The sequence below is a fragment of the Dasypus novemcinctus genome, chromosome 19 (genome assembly GCF_030445035.2).
Source record: "Dasypus novemcinctus isolate mDasNov1 chromosome 19, mDasNov1.1.hap2, whole genome shotgun sequence".
Taxonomy (NCBI): domain Eukaryota; kingdom Metazoa; phylum Chordata; class Mammalia; order Cingulata; family Dasypodidae; genus Dasypus; species Dasypus novemcinctus.
The window spans coordinates 24,268,362-24,285,133 of record NC_080691.1 but is presented as its reverse complement, the minus strand read 5'-3'; the positions used below and the strand labels follow the sequence as shown (position 1 = coordinate 24,285,133).

Below are 16,772 nucleotides of genomic sequence, written 5' to 3'. Positions count from 1 at the left end.
CATTTAATAAGATAGAAACCAAGAAAATTCCAAAGAACCCACCCACATGTTATCCACTTCATTCAGATAGGCAAACTGGAAAGATTAATAGCCAAGGAAAGACAAGGCACCAATTTACATGCTTTATAAACACCAAGGCTGCTCACCTGTTTGGTAAAGCAATATTTACAATGCAGGTCTCTAGTAATTCCCCATGGAGGTCAGTGCAGGAAGCTAAAAGCCAGCGCTGGTCGTGGGACAGACAATAGCCCACAAAGAGCACATTGTATTTCTGGCTGGCCTCACCAAATGTCTCTCCCAGCTCTGTCTGCTTGTCTTTGATTGGGGCCAAAATAAAGGGAGGGGAGTAAAGCTGGATTGGGCTGGGCCGCTGAAATAAAAATAAAAATTTGTATCAACACAAAGCCATTGAACTTAATGTTTACAACAAAATCTACAAAAGCACTGAGTGAAACCAACAGGGAAAATTGACAGATGATTTTCTTCCCTCTCCAACCAATCCTATATACGCACACATCTATAAATAAACAATAAGGATAACAAGATAACAAAGATTGTTTAAATGATAAAAGCTAAAGAACCCAATCCAGCCAAAATTTCCTCATTAAAAGAAAATACTACATTGGAAAGTAAATTAGCAAAACTTCATTAGTGGAAGTGGAAATTGAAACCACACTGAGCTACCACTACAGACCCACCAAGATATCTGAAGTAAAAAAAGACAGAAAATACCAAGTATTGGTGAAAATGTGGAGCCACTAGAACTTTCATATATTGCTGGTTGAAGCGTAAATTGGTACACCCCTTTGGAAAAGTGTTTGGCAATATTTGCTAAAGTTGAACAAGCACATGTGCAATGACATTATGAAATGCACATACACATACATAAGGACAGGCATAAGAATGTTAACAACAATATTAATCACATTATTCCAAGCGAAATAAATATACATACCGATCAACAGTAAAATAGATGATAAAGTGTGTTGTAGTGACATAATTGGAATATCAAACAACAAAGAGACTCGACAAAACAACTATGAAAGCAACAAAATGGATGAATCACAATGTTGAGTGAAAGAAGCAAGTCACAAAAGACTAAAAATTGTATGATTCAATTTATATAAAACTCAGAAACAAGCAGAACTAGATTGTTAGAAATCAAAATAGCAATTACCCTTAGAATAACTGGAAGAGACATTAGGAGGGCTGCTGGATGCTAGTTGTTTTTGTTTCTTTTTTGAACTGGTTGGCTAAAATTCTTTTTTTAAAAATAAGTAACAAGTTTATTATTGTTTTTAAAAAAGATACATAGATCACACAAAATGTTACATTAAAAATATAAGAGGTTCCCATATACCCCTACTCCCTACCCTACCCCCATACTCCTCCCACATCAACAACGTCTTTCATCCGTGTAGCACATTCATTGTATTTGATGAATACATTTTGGAACACTGCTACACAGCATGGGTTATAATTTACACTGCAGTTTACACTCTCTCCCAGTCCAATCAGTGGATTATGGCAGGATATATAATGTCCTGCATCTGTCCTGTTTTTGTTTCTTGTGCCAATTACATTTTATTTTCACTTAGAGAAAATTCATCAATTACACTTATATTGGGTACTTTATAGTAAGACTATTATACTGTTATAGATTTGTGTGTGTGATTTGAGAAAAAAGAACATTAGCTGCTACCTATGACAAAAACTTTAGATTGTTAAACTGTGACAAAGTTTTGTCATCTTTGTTTACAGCTATCATACACATTTACGTATTTAACAAACTACAGTGGAGGCTGATAAATTTTATGTAAAGGGCCAGATAGTAAGTATTTTAGACTTTTGGATCTATCACAAATTCTTCTCTCTTTAAAAATGTAATAATCAGTCTTGGCTAGCTGGCCATAAATATGTACAGCCTGTGGGGTGGATTTAGCCCATAGACATAATTGCCGAGCCCTGGATTAGAAGGCATGTGGCAGAGTAATAACAGAATTACAGAATTTTAAAGCTGAGAGACCCTTTCATAATCTAGCCCAATTCTTTCGTTTTAGGCATTCAAAGCTCAGGCCCAGAGATATTCTATGACTTGCTCAAAATTACAAACCTAATCAATTACTAAATCCATTCACTCTTCACATAACCCAGTAATTCTACTCCTAGGAATTTACCAAAAGAACATACATCCACACAAAAACTTGCACATAAATGTTCATAGCAGCATTTTTATGCATAATAGGCAAAAAGTAGAAATAACCCAAAAACATATGAATGAATGAACTGTGCTCTATTCATACAACAGAATACTATTCAGCCATAGAAGAGTTGAAGTACTGATAACATGGATGAACCTTGAGTTGAAGTACATGACAACATGGATGAACCTTGAACACATTATGCTAAGCGAAAGGATCATATTCTAAGATTCCTTTTATATGAAATGCCCAGAATAGGCAAATCCAAAGAGACAGAAAGTAGATCAGTGGTTGCTATGGCCTGGGGTAATGGGAGGATAAGGTGTGATTGTTAATATGTACAGGGTTATTTTCTTGGTTGATGAAAATGTCTTAAAATTAGATAGTAATGATGATTGCACAACTCTGAATATACTGAAAAACCACTGAACTATATACTTTAAAAGCGTGAATTTCATATTGTGTGAATTACGTATCTCAGTAAAACTGTTAAAGAAAGAGTTCAAGTAATGTTTCCTAAATAGTTTTGAATAAAACAAAAGGTCAAATGTTAAATAGTTTAGATGCAATAAATAGCCTGTGATAAATCACATGGCAAAACATTAGTTCCCAAATGGTTTTTGAGATGCTAGATGTTCTATGAAAAATGAAATTGATGCTAGTGATAGGACTTCTCTTAAAACTTGTACAATAATTACTAAAATACATTGTTTCTTATGTGATAATCTGTTTGTCTAAGTTACTATGCTACTCCAGAGAATCAGAATGTCAGGGTACAGGGATCCTGCAGTACACTATGGCAGCTTCAGCACCTAGAACAGTGGCTGGCACGCTGTAGGCACCCAGCTGTATTTACTGAATGAAAGCACAACATTCTAGGGAAGGGGACTTGGCCCAGTGGTTAGGGTGCCCATCTGCCACATGGGAGGTCCACGGTTCAAACCCTGGGCCTCCTTGACCCGTGTGGAGCTGGCCCATGTGCAGTGCTGATGAGCACAAGGAGTGCCATGCCATGAAACGCAGGGGTGTAAAAGAAACAGATTCCCATGCTGCCGACAACAACAGAGGCAGGCAAAGAAGACGCAGCAAATAGACACAGAACAGACAACCGGGGGTGGGGGAGTGGGGTGAGAGGGGTGGGGGAGATGGGGAAGGGGAGAGAAGTAAATAAATAAATCTAAAAAAAGAAAGCACAACGTTCTAGCATCAGAATGAAGAGGCAGTATTTACCAACTAACCATTACCTTAAAGGAGTTAAAAAATTATAAACCTTCACACATGTTTATAATATTTGATCTTTTGTTTTTAATAAAGTAAAATGATATATTTCTCTTTCTGTTGAAAGTATATTACTAGAACTTTTTTTCCCTTTATTTCAGTAAAAGTCTCACTTTATCTCATGAGTTCCTGATGGTATTCTGCCAGTAGAGTACAATTTTGTAAAATGTTATATAACCCCCTGTAATATTCTACCAGCAGGTAGTCAGGCTTTAATCTCTGCTATGAAAATGCAGAATATTAATAGTTATCATTGGAAAATGTGATCACTTCTTATCAAAGTATGAAGGAATGACTGCCTCTGAATTACAGAATCACCACAAAGAGGAAAAGAATTGAAGGATTTTAAGTTTATAAAGAATTATTACTTATAATAATAAGTAATTCATAATTTCTGGAGACTAAGAAACAGGTAGAGGCAAAATTATTTTTTAAATTCTAGAAAAGGATAATGGAGAAAATAAATGAAGTCACAAAAGTGTAAAATTCAAATTTAAAGGGAAAATTAACCCAGAACTGCCCAAGATAGCCATTTTATGTAATCCTCAGTGAATGTGGGTCATAAGCTTATGATAAGCAAAGCAGCTTTCTCACTTGGGATCAAGCTGATCTGAAACAAGTAACAACAAATGCATTATTAACTAGTTCCATCATTTTTCACTTCTAAGCTTTTATTTACAAAGAGATAAACATTTCATAGAGTTCCCCAGAAAAACTTACATTACTAACGAAAAATGCTATTCTTTTTAAAAAGCTCTCTTATGGTGAAGAGATATTTGGGACTCTGATTAATGGGTTATCTTTCATGCAGTAAAGTTGTGGGAACTGATCTTTGAAGGCTTTGAAATCCTGAACATTACCTTATACACATACCTTCAAGACAGAGTGATTAGTAAAGCAAAAAAAGTGTACAACTTTTATTTAAGATTTTCTTTGCTTTGGTGTTTCAAAATTATCTTTGGTGTATATCTGTGGGAAGTAGGTTTAAGGCTAAGAAGATGGAAAAAATACAGGAAAAAGCACTCATTTGTATACAGAGGTACTGAGATGCAGACCACAGAACTCCTTGTTAAGAGTGTTCATCAGAAAATGGAGGACCATTGATGGGTAAAGACATGCACAACTACAGTATCCAGAGATAAAACACAGCTGGGAAGGCAGAGAGTTAGTGAATGAAAGACAAAGAGTAGTTTAAAAAAAAGTAAAGAACGAAATTAATTTGGGAAAGTCAAACCTTAATATTTATTTCATTTTTTTTTTCCTTAAAGGAGGTACTGGGGATCAAACCTGGGATCTTGTATATGGGAAGCAGGTGCTCATCTGTTTCCCCCATTAATTTTTTTTCAAGATTTTATTTATTACCCGCCTCTATGTTTGTGCTTGCTATCTGCTTATCTTCTCTTTAGAAGGCACCAGGAACTGAACCTGGGACCTCCCAAGTAGGAAGTAGGCACTCAGCCACTTGAGCCAGCTCCACTGTCTGCTTTTTTGAGTCTTTGTCTTTCCTCTTTGTGTCTCCTTGTTCTGTCATCTTGATGCATCAGCTCACTGCGCCAGCTGTCTTGCTCATCTTCTCTAGGAGGCACCCAGAACCGAACCCGGTACCTCCCATGTGGTAGGTGGGAGCTCAATCACTTGAGCCACATCCACTTCCCTCTCCCATTAATATTTAAAAGTGGCAAGCATCTAGGTTTTACATCAAGAGAAAGCAGGGTTTTTTAGCTTCTCAAAAAATTTTAAGAGTTGAGAAAATTATCTCCTTTATTTTAATTTAAGGTTAAGGAAACTTACCAATTCTTACATAAAGGAAGAAGTCCAGCCAAATAACCAACCAATCTCTGGGTTAAATAAAACACTCTCTTGTTTGCATTTTAGTATAAAAGTTCTCCTTTTGCCAGTTTCTGCCCACCTTAGAATAGCCACCTCCTATTCTAATATTAAGTAATATTCAAATACTGCTAAATACCCACCTCAGGGTTCTTGAGGGTCATCTCAATGCTGGCTGCAGGCCCAAATCCTGTGAGAGATTTAATGTGTATCTGTGTAGGCAGAGGTCGCCTGCACTGGCAGTACACTGAAAATGCCATGGACTTCAAGTATTGAATATAAAACACTTGTTCATCCTTCATTGTCTGCAGCATGTACTGGCAAGGCACAATCTATAGAAAGAAAAACACAGAACTAGAAACTGAGATCTCATATACTAAAAAGAAAGCTGGAAAATGAAATGGCATGAATTCTTTACTTTTATGGGGGAAAGTAATCTTAGCACTGAAAAATATTTAAATGTCAAACATAATATAATTTGATCCTGGTAACATAATATTCTGTATTCCAAATGCAAACCAGAAGTTTATGAAAAGTGTCATTATGTTGGTTAAGTTATATTGTCACTTGGAAAATTACCCTGTTCCCATTTTTATGGATAAATTATCAATTTATTGTTGCCATGATCCCAAATTTTAAGAACTTGCATTTTAACACATTTCTCATACAGTGTGCAATCACATATTTGGAGCTACTGTCTAACCATTTGTGATATCAACCTGAAAACAATGAAAATTATCAACTAACAACCAGTTCCAATAACTGTAAATTTGATTTTTTAATTCTACAAGATCGTTTGAAAGTTACATTAAAACAAAACCCATGAGAGCAGATGTGGCTCAAGTGGTTGAGTGGCTGCCTCCCACATGGGAAGTCCTGGGTTCAGTCCCTGGTGCCTCCTAAAGACAAAAACAAACAACAAGCAAACAAATGAAAAAACCAACTCCGGGGAGCTGATGGGGCTCAGTGGTTGAGAGCTGGTTTCCTGCATACAAGGTCTTGTGTTCAATCCCCAGCCCTGGTACCTCAATTCATCTATTAAATCCTAAACAATTTTTTAAAATTATGACCCTATAAAACTGGTAAGGATGCAATGCATTAGGCATGCTCACTCACTTTTGAAAAGAATGTAAGTAAGTAGAACCTTTTTGGAAAGGAATTTGGCAATATTTATCAGTATCTATGCCTAAGCACCCACTTTTCAAGAAATGACCTGACATGTGAAATATTATATGTAAAAGATGTTTACTGTAGCATTATTCATAATAGGGAAAAAGTGGAAAAAATTTAAGTAGCTGTACAGGAATGGTTAATTATGGGAAATATACAGTCCTAAAAACTGTTGTTTTTGAGAATTATAAATAACTTGGGAACGTATTCATGAATAACATTGGATTTTAAAAGGCCTAACAATTATATTGAAAATATCTCAACTGTATAATAAAACATATGCCTAGAAGTATACAAAATGTCAATGATGAGTGAATTAGAAGGCAAGATTATGAATATTTTTCTTTTATACTTTTCTATACTTCAAGTTTATTTTTTAAACAAAAAATTCAACAACAAAAGTAAAGAATAAACTTGCAAATAAAGTTACCTGGAGAATGAAAGAATTTCTCATATGCTCAGGTAAATTATCCAGCATCTCTGTGTAGCAGCGCATCAAGCTCAAGAGCCAAAAGTTTCCAGAAGTAGATTCTTCCTCTGCAGTGTAAGTGAATGGGTCCACCATGTAAATGACAACAGCTGGAGGATAGGTTTGGCTATCTGCAGAGTCAGGTTCTGTGGGAATTCCTATTTTCTCTCTTTCTGTAATGCTGGAGAGAGCCATTTGTGAGATGGACAAAATAAATTATATAAAATAGATCATTACTAGAGCACACTGGCTCCCTGAACAATGATGACAAGTTAAATGCAACATTAATATGTATCATATTACCAAAATGAAAGTAACCAAGGTTAGATGAAAAATGACAATATATGCCTCTAAAATGGGAGATTTCTTTTTCAGCCGCCTCTTTCTTCCCTGTTGTTGTCATAAATGCTAAACGGTATGGAGCTGTTTTTTTTTTTAGTAATGGAATTTCTCTAAAATTTTTTTGTGGTGATGAATGCACTACACTGATTATATTAAAAGCCACTGATTATACACTTTGGATAGATCATATGGTATGTGAATAATCTCAATAAAACTTCTTGATAGATAAATAATTGTACAAGAATAGCCAGAAATAGCAGCTGTGTACATCAGGGACAACAATGAGAGGTTGAGAGGTGAAGAATTTTTTCATTTGTCTGTTTTTTTAAATTACTATTGAAATAATGAAAATGCTCTAAATGATGATGAATATACAACTGAAATGATGACTATATAACTATGTGATTATACCAAATACCAATGATTGTACACTTTGGATAAATTGTATGCTTTATTAATATGTATCAATAAAATGGGTTTGCTTAAAAAAATATATTTTTTAAAGTTATAAGGTCTCAAATCTGCAGCTACAGATTGATAGTTGTAATTTTCTTTTGGAAAGAAAAGAAAAAAAGAGCACTTTTCAGGATTTATAAACTTAAGAGGTCAAGGGGAGAGAGAAGATTGCAGAAGAAGATAAGGAGCCCAAGTTGAAGCCACTCCTTTCACTCAGTGCATAACGTACCTTTCTTGCCCATCCTGCAAGGGCTGAGAAGAGTTTTGCCCAGGCTCAGTGTCTCCGCCACAGCCTATGTTCCCTTGTGTTCTGTCTGTAGAACTGCCCCCAGTGCTGGGGTTCTGCCCTCCAACACTACCACTGAATCCTGAAGAAGAGGTAGTGCTTATCTGGTTAATACCAGCAGCAGAGGAAGATGATGAGACCAGTGGCACAGAGGAACCAGACGCAGAATTACTTGCTGCAGGGTTTGTAGAACTACTACTAGAGGTGGGATTGAATGCACTGCCAGCTGGTGGAGCTGCTGATCCTGAATTTGAAGCTAAAGGCCCAGCATTCCCAGGTGTAGCTTGTCCCTGTGCTGCTGCTGGTGGGGTCTGGTATTTAGGTGGTATCAACAGGCTGCTATCAAGTTGCAGAGTGGCTAAATAAGGTGCTGAAAGAGTACATGCAATGTGTCAGGCTGAGTCAGAAATTTATAATGGTCACTTTTAAAAAAATTATGCTTTCAGGTTGCAATACTCTGATTATGATACCCATAATGCTAGCTCCACATCTGAACAATATACTTATTTATTCTGCAAACATGAGAATGAACATGAAGCTATGTATTATAAATTCTAGATAGGAGTCTTACTTGAAGAGGAAGAGAGTTAATCATTTATGACATCATCCTTTTTGGATTGCTTCCATGTGCCTTCACTGAAAAATCAGAGGCCACATATATATATATTCTAAAGCCATCCTGGTACACTGTGCACAAGGCATGATGGTATGTTATATGGTACAGTGTGTGTACAGCTTTTCTCTTGGAAATTTGGGTTAAAATTAAGCAGTGAATACAAAGTCATACTGCTAAGTTTTTAAAAAGTAAATTGGATATGACTTCTTTAGGCAACTTTAAATACTGTACTTCCACATAATAATCAGTTATTTACCTTGAACACAAAAATTGGATCTATATAAATACAGTAATAGAATGCTAACATTACTTGAGATAAAAGAAGCACATAATGTTGCATCCCCAATGGGGGGGGGTGGCAGGGAGAGAGGGGAAGGAGGTGCAAGCAATTTGCTATTTTATTTCTCAAATTTACTTTGACAAATTTCCACTTACCTAGGTGATGGCGGCAAACTTGCGCATAAAGTTTGAGTCTGGAATGATTGTCATTCTCCTCATTGCTCCAAGGCTGGCTGAACCATTCACTCACAAGCTCATCTGTCAACTTCTGTGCCACGGTCTTTCCCACGCGCATGATCCCATCTCGTAGCACTTTGCAGACAGGCTTGTGCTGCCCAAGCCTACACATCTAATACCACAAACAAGATCATTAAGTACAACAGAAGCCATTCCATACTTCAGTGCACATGCTTAGCAAGGGAGATTCTTTACCATAAACATGGAAACATTTTCCTTTTACTACAGGCAACTGAACTAATACTGTAAGTTGGCCCTTTCTGATAATTATCCTGTAACTGCTTTCTTTCACTCAAAAACCTTAACTAAACCCTCTAAAAAAGCAGTACAGAAATGTCTTCACACAAGTTGTATATGGGGAGATTGCTAAGCACTACCTGATTGCTAATGGTCAAATAAAGAATTAAGCAAATTCCTGCTATCAAGGCTGAGACATATGTCCACTAAAACCTCTTCAGTAACCTCTCCTCATAATGTTTTCTCATAAGATAACATTAAAATGTTACGTGCCTTCTATTTCATTATTACAGACATTTGGAGATCACCAATAGCAGAGGCCTGCTGAAGCAGGGAGTATGCTGGTCATTTTTAAAAAAATAAATACTTGTCTTAGGGCAGTGAGACTGTTATTAATTTGCAGGACACTGAGGGTCCACAGGATGGAGGAATAAAATATGGATTAGAGGGAAGTGGACTTGGCCCAGTGGTTAGGGCATCCGTCTACCACATGGGAGGTCCACAGTTCAAACCCAAGGCCTCCTTGACCTTTGTAGACCTGGCCCATGCGCAGTGCTAATGCACGCAAGGAGTGCCCTGCCACGCAGGGGTGTCCCCGGCGTAGGAGAGCCCCACGTGCAAGGAGTGCGCCCCGTAAGGAGAGCCACCTAGCGCGAAAGAAAGTGCAGCCTGCCTAAGAATGGTGCTGCCCACATGGAGAGCTGATACAACAAGATGATGCAACAAAAAGAAACACAGATTCCCATGCTGCTGACAACAACAGAAGCAGACAAAGAAGACGCAGCAAACAGAAACAGACAACCGGGGTCGGGGGAAAGGAGAGAGAAATAAATAAATCTTAAAAAAAAAAAAGGATTAGAGAGGCCTAACTGATACTCTACTATAGAACTATTGTGACTCTAGCAATGGAAGAAATTGTATCATTGATGTGGGAACAGCGGCCAGAGGAGTTGCTGAGGGCAGGGAGAGAAAGAAGATGTGTGATATGGGGGCATTTTCAGGACCTGGAGTTGTCCTGAGTGATACTGGAGGGACAGATACAGGACATTATATATGCAGCCATAACTCACTGAATAGACTGGGGGAGAGTGTAAACTGCAATGTAAACCATAATCCATGCGGTGCAGCAGTGCTCCAAAATGTATTCACCAAATGCAATGAATGTGCCACACTGATGAAAGAGGTTGTTGATGTGGGAGGAATGGGGGTGGGGGAAGTGAGGTATATGGGAATCTCTTATATTTTTTAATGTAACATTTTGTGTGAATATATGTATCTTTTTAAAAAAAAGACAATAAAAAATTTGCTAAAAAATAAATTTTGCAGGACACTGAATGGGTGCTTAGAGTAGAGAATTAATATAACATACCTGCAAAAGGTAAGCTACCTACCTAACATCCTGTTCACCAGCAGGGGATCACATATTCTTTTATCCCTTTCTAGAGTTGATGAAGTGAAGGCTTACCTAGACCCTATGAAATTCTCTAGTGCACACTCTTTTTGAGCAGGTATAAATTATGGCCAAATGAGCAACCCTAGTAAAATCATTAAGGAAAAAAAAGTGCCTGCATTGTCTAAAAAGATCTAACCATCCTTAAGTTCCATAACTTAAATGTTGAAAGCTTGATTTAGGGGAAGGGCTAGGCTTTTAAAATTGCGTAGACAAGTTTTCTGAGTTAGGGTAATTATGATTTAAGATTATTATGCATCCATGGACCAGGAACTGTTCAGAATTACTGTATCCAAATGTTTCCTTCAGTGTCTTCATTGATACCATCGTTTCACATGTTACATTTCTTTGTAGCAACACCTAAGTCTACTATTCCATGTTTTTTCATTTATAGATAGAGAATGTCCTCTTTTGGAATATTTCTGAAATTCAACTTGGCATCTTATTGAATAAACACTTTTGTAATGCTTGTAATAGGCCTGTCACTATTCTAAGCACTTCAGAAATATTACATCATTTAATCTAGCCAAGTACAAATATATAAGAAGCATAAGCCACAAAGAATTTAGTGTATATGTACTTGGGCAGAAAAAATGTGGTGTTTACTCTTCAAAGATAGACATGATTCTAACTTTTCAAAAGTAATAGGAATTTATATACCTCAAGATATATAAATTATTTACCTGGTTGACATTATGATAATATGTATCAAATTTTTAGTTATTAAGATAAATAACTAAGGATAAATAGATTCATTTAGTTTACTTCTAGATTCAGAAATTTTCAAGATTAAAGATTTTCTGTTTTCAAGAACCATACACCGGGAAAACGGACTTGGCCCAGTGGTTAGGGTGTCTGTCTACCACATGGGAGGTCCATGGTTCAAACCCCGGGCCTCCCTGACCCTTGTGGAGCTGGCCCATGCACAGTGCTGATGCGCACAAGGAGTGCCCTGCCACGCAGGGGTGTCCCCAGTGTAGGGGAGCTCCACACTCAAGGAGTGCGCCCATAAGGAGAGCGGCCCAGTGCGAAAGGAAGTTCAGCCTGCCCAGGAATGGCGCCGCCCACACTTCCCGTGTCGCTGACGACAACAAAAGCGGACAAAGAAACAAGACGCAGCAAATAGACACAGAGAACAGACAACCGGGGAGAGGGGGCGGAATTAAATAAATAAATAAATCTTAAAAAAAAAAAAAAAAGAACCATACACCAAAAGAGAAAGAATGTGCTTTCTTTTCATAAAGCTCAACTTCTATATAGCCACTTTCCCCTAATGAGAAGTACTTTTAAACTCTGAACATAGGAGGAAAAATAGCTGACAGGATTTTAAAATGTGTGGTAACGCTGGATTACAGAAAAGTCTTCTAAATCAATAAAATATAAAGCCAAGATGGAAAAGCAATTTACTTCCAGCAAAACTAGCCAGTTTAATTTTTTTCTTCATTCTACAACTATTTGCAGATTTTCTTTGAGATCTATTTAAGATATCTGTCTTTCCAATTTGGTCATAACTAGAAAAAAATGAGAGAACTTATGTCATATCTTTCTCACCTCATATACAGCGCTCAAGTCCCTGAAGAAAGTTTTGGCTCCTTCGAGCAAGGCCTCATTTTCTGGACACACCACAATATAGGCAACATCACGGTGGCCCCCATATGGGTCCAACAAGAGCCTCTCCCAAAATGGCAAGGAGAATGGCGAGATGGTGAGGAAATCCTTGTCATAGCCTACCAACAGAGTGGGGATAGGCAATGGCTCAGGAGATTCTTCGGAACCTAAAAACAACATTGTGGTTTAGGAGAGTGCTTGAGTGTCTGTTTCCTGCAACCTAGTAGGATCAGTAGTACTGGGTACATTAGTCTTAATTCTGGCATCAGAAATTATATTGCACATTTGCATGATACTCTTAAAAAGCCATCTAATTAAATGGTCCCTGATAAAGAACATTAAGTGAATGAGTCAGAATATGCTCATAAAAAGTTCAGTAAGATCAGAGGGCAAACTAGAACAAATCAAAGTTAACTTTCCAGGCAATACTACTTCATTTCCTTTAAGGTAAGCATTAGGAACCTGACTACAAAGAAGCAAACAGAACCAGTTCAGAAGTCATTCCCAGATGAAAATGCGAGGAGGACCAGGAAGATAAGGAGAAGCTAATAAATCTGCTCTTTAATAAGGACTGTTGTCCTCGATGACTTTGATTATACCAAGGGTGTTTAGAAAACCTGATTCTATAACTGACTTTGAAAAAAAGTGATGATAAAGCTTAACAATCACAAAGAAAACACAATTCTATTTTGTCAGTGAAGCAAAGATTTGATAGTAACCAAAGCTGTTATTCACTGAGCAAAAAAGTTAGGAGAAAACAGAAAAATACTATACCATAGGTTCCACGTCCTGCCATTTTGTGGAACTGCTGCCAGGTGAGTGGTCCCTGTACATGCTGGATATTCTCCCAAGTCCTGCCCGTGCGCTTCTTTTGGATGGCATCTTGGAGAAAGGGCTGCAGGGACAACAGCATACGGACCACATCTTGGGAGGAGAGCATGCTAATGTCCAGCACTAGAAAAGAAATGAAAAGGAACAGAAATCATAAAGGGGGATTAACACTTTCCTCTTTCTTCCCATCATTTTGCCATATAACTTCAGTCACGGTCCATAACGGAGACGTTACTGGGTGCAAAAGATGCTAAAATACTTGACTTAGGAGTCAGGAGTAAAGACATATTTCTTCTAAGTTAGAAATTAGAAATAAATGCATAATTACTGAAAAAAATAAAAGAATGGGTTACTCTCTATAAAAGAGTTTAACTGTAGAATTGCTTACAAGTAGAAAGATGGGTAAATTTGACTTTTAAAAATCTGTATTCCCAAGGTTTTTCATAAGAAAAGAGAACTGCAAAAGTTTCTTTATTAAAATTATATTACTTCTGGGGAGCAGATGTAGCTCAGTGGTTGAGCACCTGCTTCCCATGTACGAGGTCCTGGATTCAATCTCTGTTACCTCTTATTAACAAAAAAAATCTATTACTTTCATTTACAAATGCCAATGTTTTGATTACAGGATTGGTGGGGAAAAGTAACTTAGAAGTTTTTTAAAACGTAGGAGAAAATGCTTTTGATGTAAAATATTTTCACAAAAATACAAAATGGAGAAAGAGAAAGACATCCTACAATGGACCGGAGGCACCTGGAAACCTGGCAGAGGCAACTATAGACTGAAAGTCATCTGTGTATAGAGGAAGAGAAGGTTTCAATGTTTAAGAAGAAATATTCCCTCTACAAGTGTCATCCTGGGGATGGGTTCTTAACTTGGAATTTGAAAATCTCCTGAAACTCTATGTAAAACTGTGCACAGAAGCATGGATATGGATTTTCCCCCAGGGGAGTGCTCAACAAATTCTCAAAAAGGCCTGAGGAAAGTCCTAACACTTTAGTGATGTGCCAAGAATCCATACAGCTGGGCTCCTGAAGCTCTTTCCTCACTCTTACTTTTCTAGTTGATTAGGAAAGAGGGCAGGGATGGAAATCTAAGATTTATCTACCAACTACAACCTGAAATATGATATGCTTAAGAGTTCTTTAAAGATTTTGAAATGTATCCCTAAATCAAAAAACATCAATGAGATCTCAGAGCAAATGTTACTACTTCATCAATGAATCATCCCTGACCACAAAGCCAGGCAGGTTCCCTCTATCCCGTGCTTTCACCACATAAAATGGTTTGTAATCATACGCTTATTTTTGCAATTCTTTGATTAAATAATTTTCCAGACTAGATTAGAAAGTTCACGAGGGAAGGTACCTTGTTCCTATCAGTCACCATTGTATACTCACACAAGATGCATCACAGAATCGACATTGAATGAAGAAAGGAAGGGAATAGCAAACTGCCTGGCACTCCAAAATGTCTGTCAAGTGGAGGTTTTAATAATACATGAGGCCAATCAAGCAAAAAAGAAAAAGAAAAGAAAATACATGAGGCAAGTGATGTGCCCCAGTAACCAAAATACAAGGTAAAATGTGATCACTACTATGAGATAAAATGTACTGGGAAACCAGACAAAGGAGAAAATACTTTGTAGATGTGTAGAAAGTTTCATGGAAGAGTTATCATGGAAATATGATCTTGAATGGTTGGATATAGAATGCAGGAAGTATACAAATTATCAGTTTATGTACTCTTCACAACTTTGGTACTCAGCAGACATAAGCTCACAATCAATGAGGTTTTCAGAAAATAATTACTTTTTCCAAACGTGTTTCAATATGAAATATTTCCCCAGTTTATGATAAAATCAATATAGCTCACTGTCTTTTTTTTTCAAGTGATGAAATTAAAATTTCTTGCCATATAACAAAGTAAAAATAACTTTCAAAGTAAATTTGTAGTCCAGGAAACCTACCGTTGCTATGAGGCCAAGAGTGCACAGTGGCACTTCTGACCAGAGCTTCATCCACTTTTCCACCAGTGGGATTATCCACATATTGCCGCCCCTGCTCCAATGCATTAAAGCATTCTGTCCAGTAATCATTATTATCTGCTTGCACCCGGTCATAACTCCAGCTTACACAAGGCAGAGTCTGGCGGTTGTTACAGGAAATGTAGTCCAGGAAACTCAGGGAAGCAAAAGGTTGGGTATGCTGATTCTGGAGAAGGAGAAGAAGGCTTATAGGTGGCTCCTGGGATTTTCGGGCTCCCTCCAGTTGAGTAAGGAAAGTGGTCTGACACATCATTAAGCGCCTCTCTGCAGCCTGACCAATATCAGAATTCTTCCCAAAAATATCCAACTCATCTTCAAGGAAGAGTCCCGAATTGTAGCCAAGTTTGCGATTCATAATCGCACTAAACCCACAAGTGCAGCGGTACTGATCCTCATTGGAAGAATCGGGGATATAAAGCCCAACATCTGCCCCTTTGATATTCATGTTGCAGGCACAGATGCAACAGCTGTCAAAGTTTCTGTCTTTAAAAATATTCATCACAGAATCTGAGAGAATCAAGGTGACATAAAGACTGTGGGCTTCAGGAATTGGCTGCATGGTGGCTGGCTCCACAGAGTTAAGGGGCCGTGTAGTTGAAGGGGTAGAGGCTGGTGACCCCTGATCGGTGCTGTCATATTTAACAGACCCTTGACCACTGGCCGTGCCCCCACCTCTGGGAGTTCTGGGGGTCCTGGGGGTTCGTGGTGTGGGGACAGAGAAGCGAGGGGTTGCTGGAGATGGCAAGACTCCTGCCCCACCATTGCTGGCTGGGGCAGCACTGTTCAGCGTCACTGGTGTGTTCATCTGTGGTGTGTTCAGATAGTCTGGATCTGCTAGGCTCCCAACACTAGGCACATTACTGAAACAAAGAGAAGGGCACCAAGTGAGGAAGGGGCAATTCAAAGATGCCAGAATATATAATATGTCATTAACCCAACCATGCACTATTCACTGCTTATCATTTGTGATCACTTGATATATTCCATTTTCGCTTTTAAAAAGAAGTGAGTTCAGTGCAGCGATAGAGAAGATATGAAGAATAATTCAAGGGAAGCGGCTGTGGCTCAATCAGTTGGGCTCCTGTCTACCATATAAGAGGCCTGGGTTCGCATCCTGGGGCCTCCTTGGGAAGGCAGGCTCACCCACACACCACAAAGAGCTGCCTGGCCTGCAAGCGCTGCAGAGAGCCAACTCAGCAAGGTGACGCAACAAAAAGAGAGACAAGTAAAAACAAACAAACAAACAAAAAACACAGAAGAGCATGCAGTGAGTGGACAGAGAGGGCATGCAACAAGCAAGCCACAAGAGGGGAGGAAAAAAAAAATACAGACACACACACGCACAAAAGAATTCACTACAGCACTTTTCTATTTATTCTACATTGACACAATCCCAATCTGAACCTTCTGAGGCAACTTTCATTATTTTTACAAGAAAAC

The 16,772-nt window shown here is 38.1% G+C and overlaps 1 protein-coding gene across 2 annotated transcripts in view; it reads right to left on the bottom strand.

Moving 5' to 3' along the window:
* MED13L (mediator complex subunit 13L) overlaps window positions 1-16,772 on the bottom strand; it is a 64,709-nt gene that overhangs the window by 16,052 nt on the left and 31,885 nt on the right. For both annotated transcript variants that reach the window (XM_071209799.1, XM_004461898.4), the window contains exons 13-20: window positions 15,255-16,192; window positions 13,231-13,410; window positions 12,400-12,623; window positions 9,081-9,273; window positions 7,973-8,399; window positions 6,907-7,126; window positions 5,450-5,638; window positions 147-370 (exon numbers count right to left, since the gene is read on the bottom strand). In XM_071209799.1, coding sequence (XP_071065900.1) covers window positions 147-370; window positions 5,450-5,638; window positions 6,907-7,126; window positions 7,973-8,399; window positions 9,081-9,273; window positions 12,400-12,623; window positions 13,231-13,410; window positions 15,255-16,192 — 2,595 coding nt within the window. The remainder of the gene's footprint in view (window positions 1-146; window positions 371-5,449; window positions 5,639-6,906; window positions 7,127-7,972; window positions 8,400-9,080; window positions 9,274-12,399; window positions 12,624-13,230; window positions 13,411-15,254; window positions 16,193-16,772) is intronic.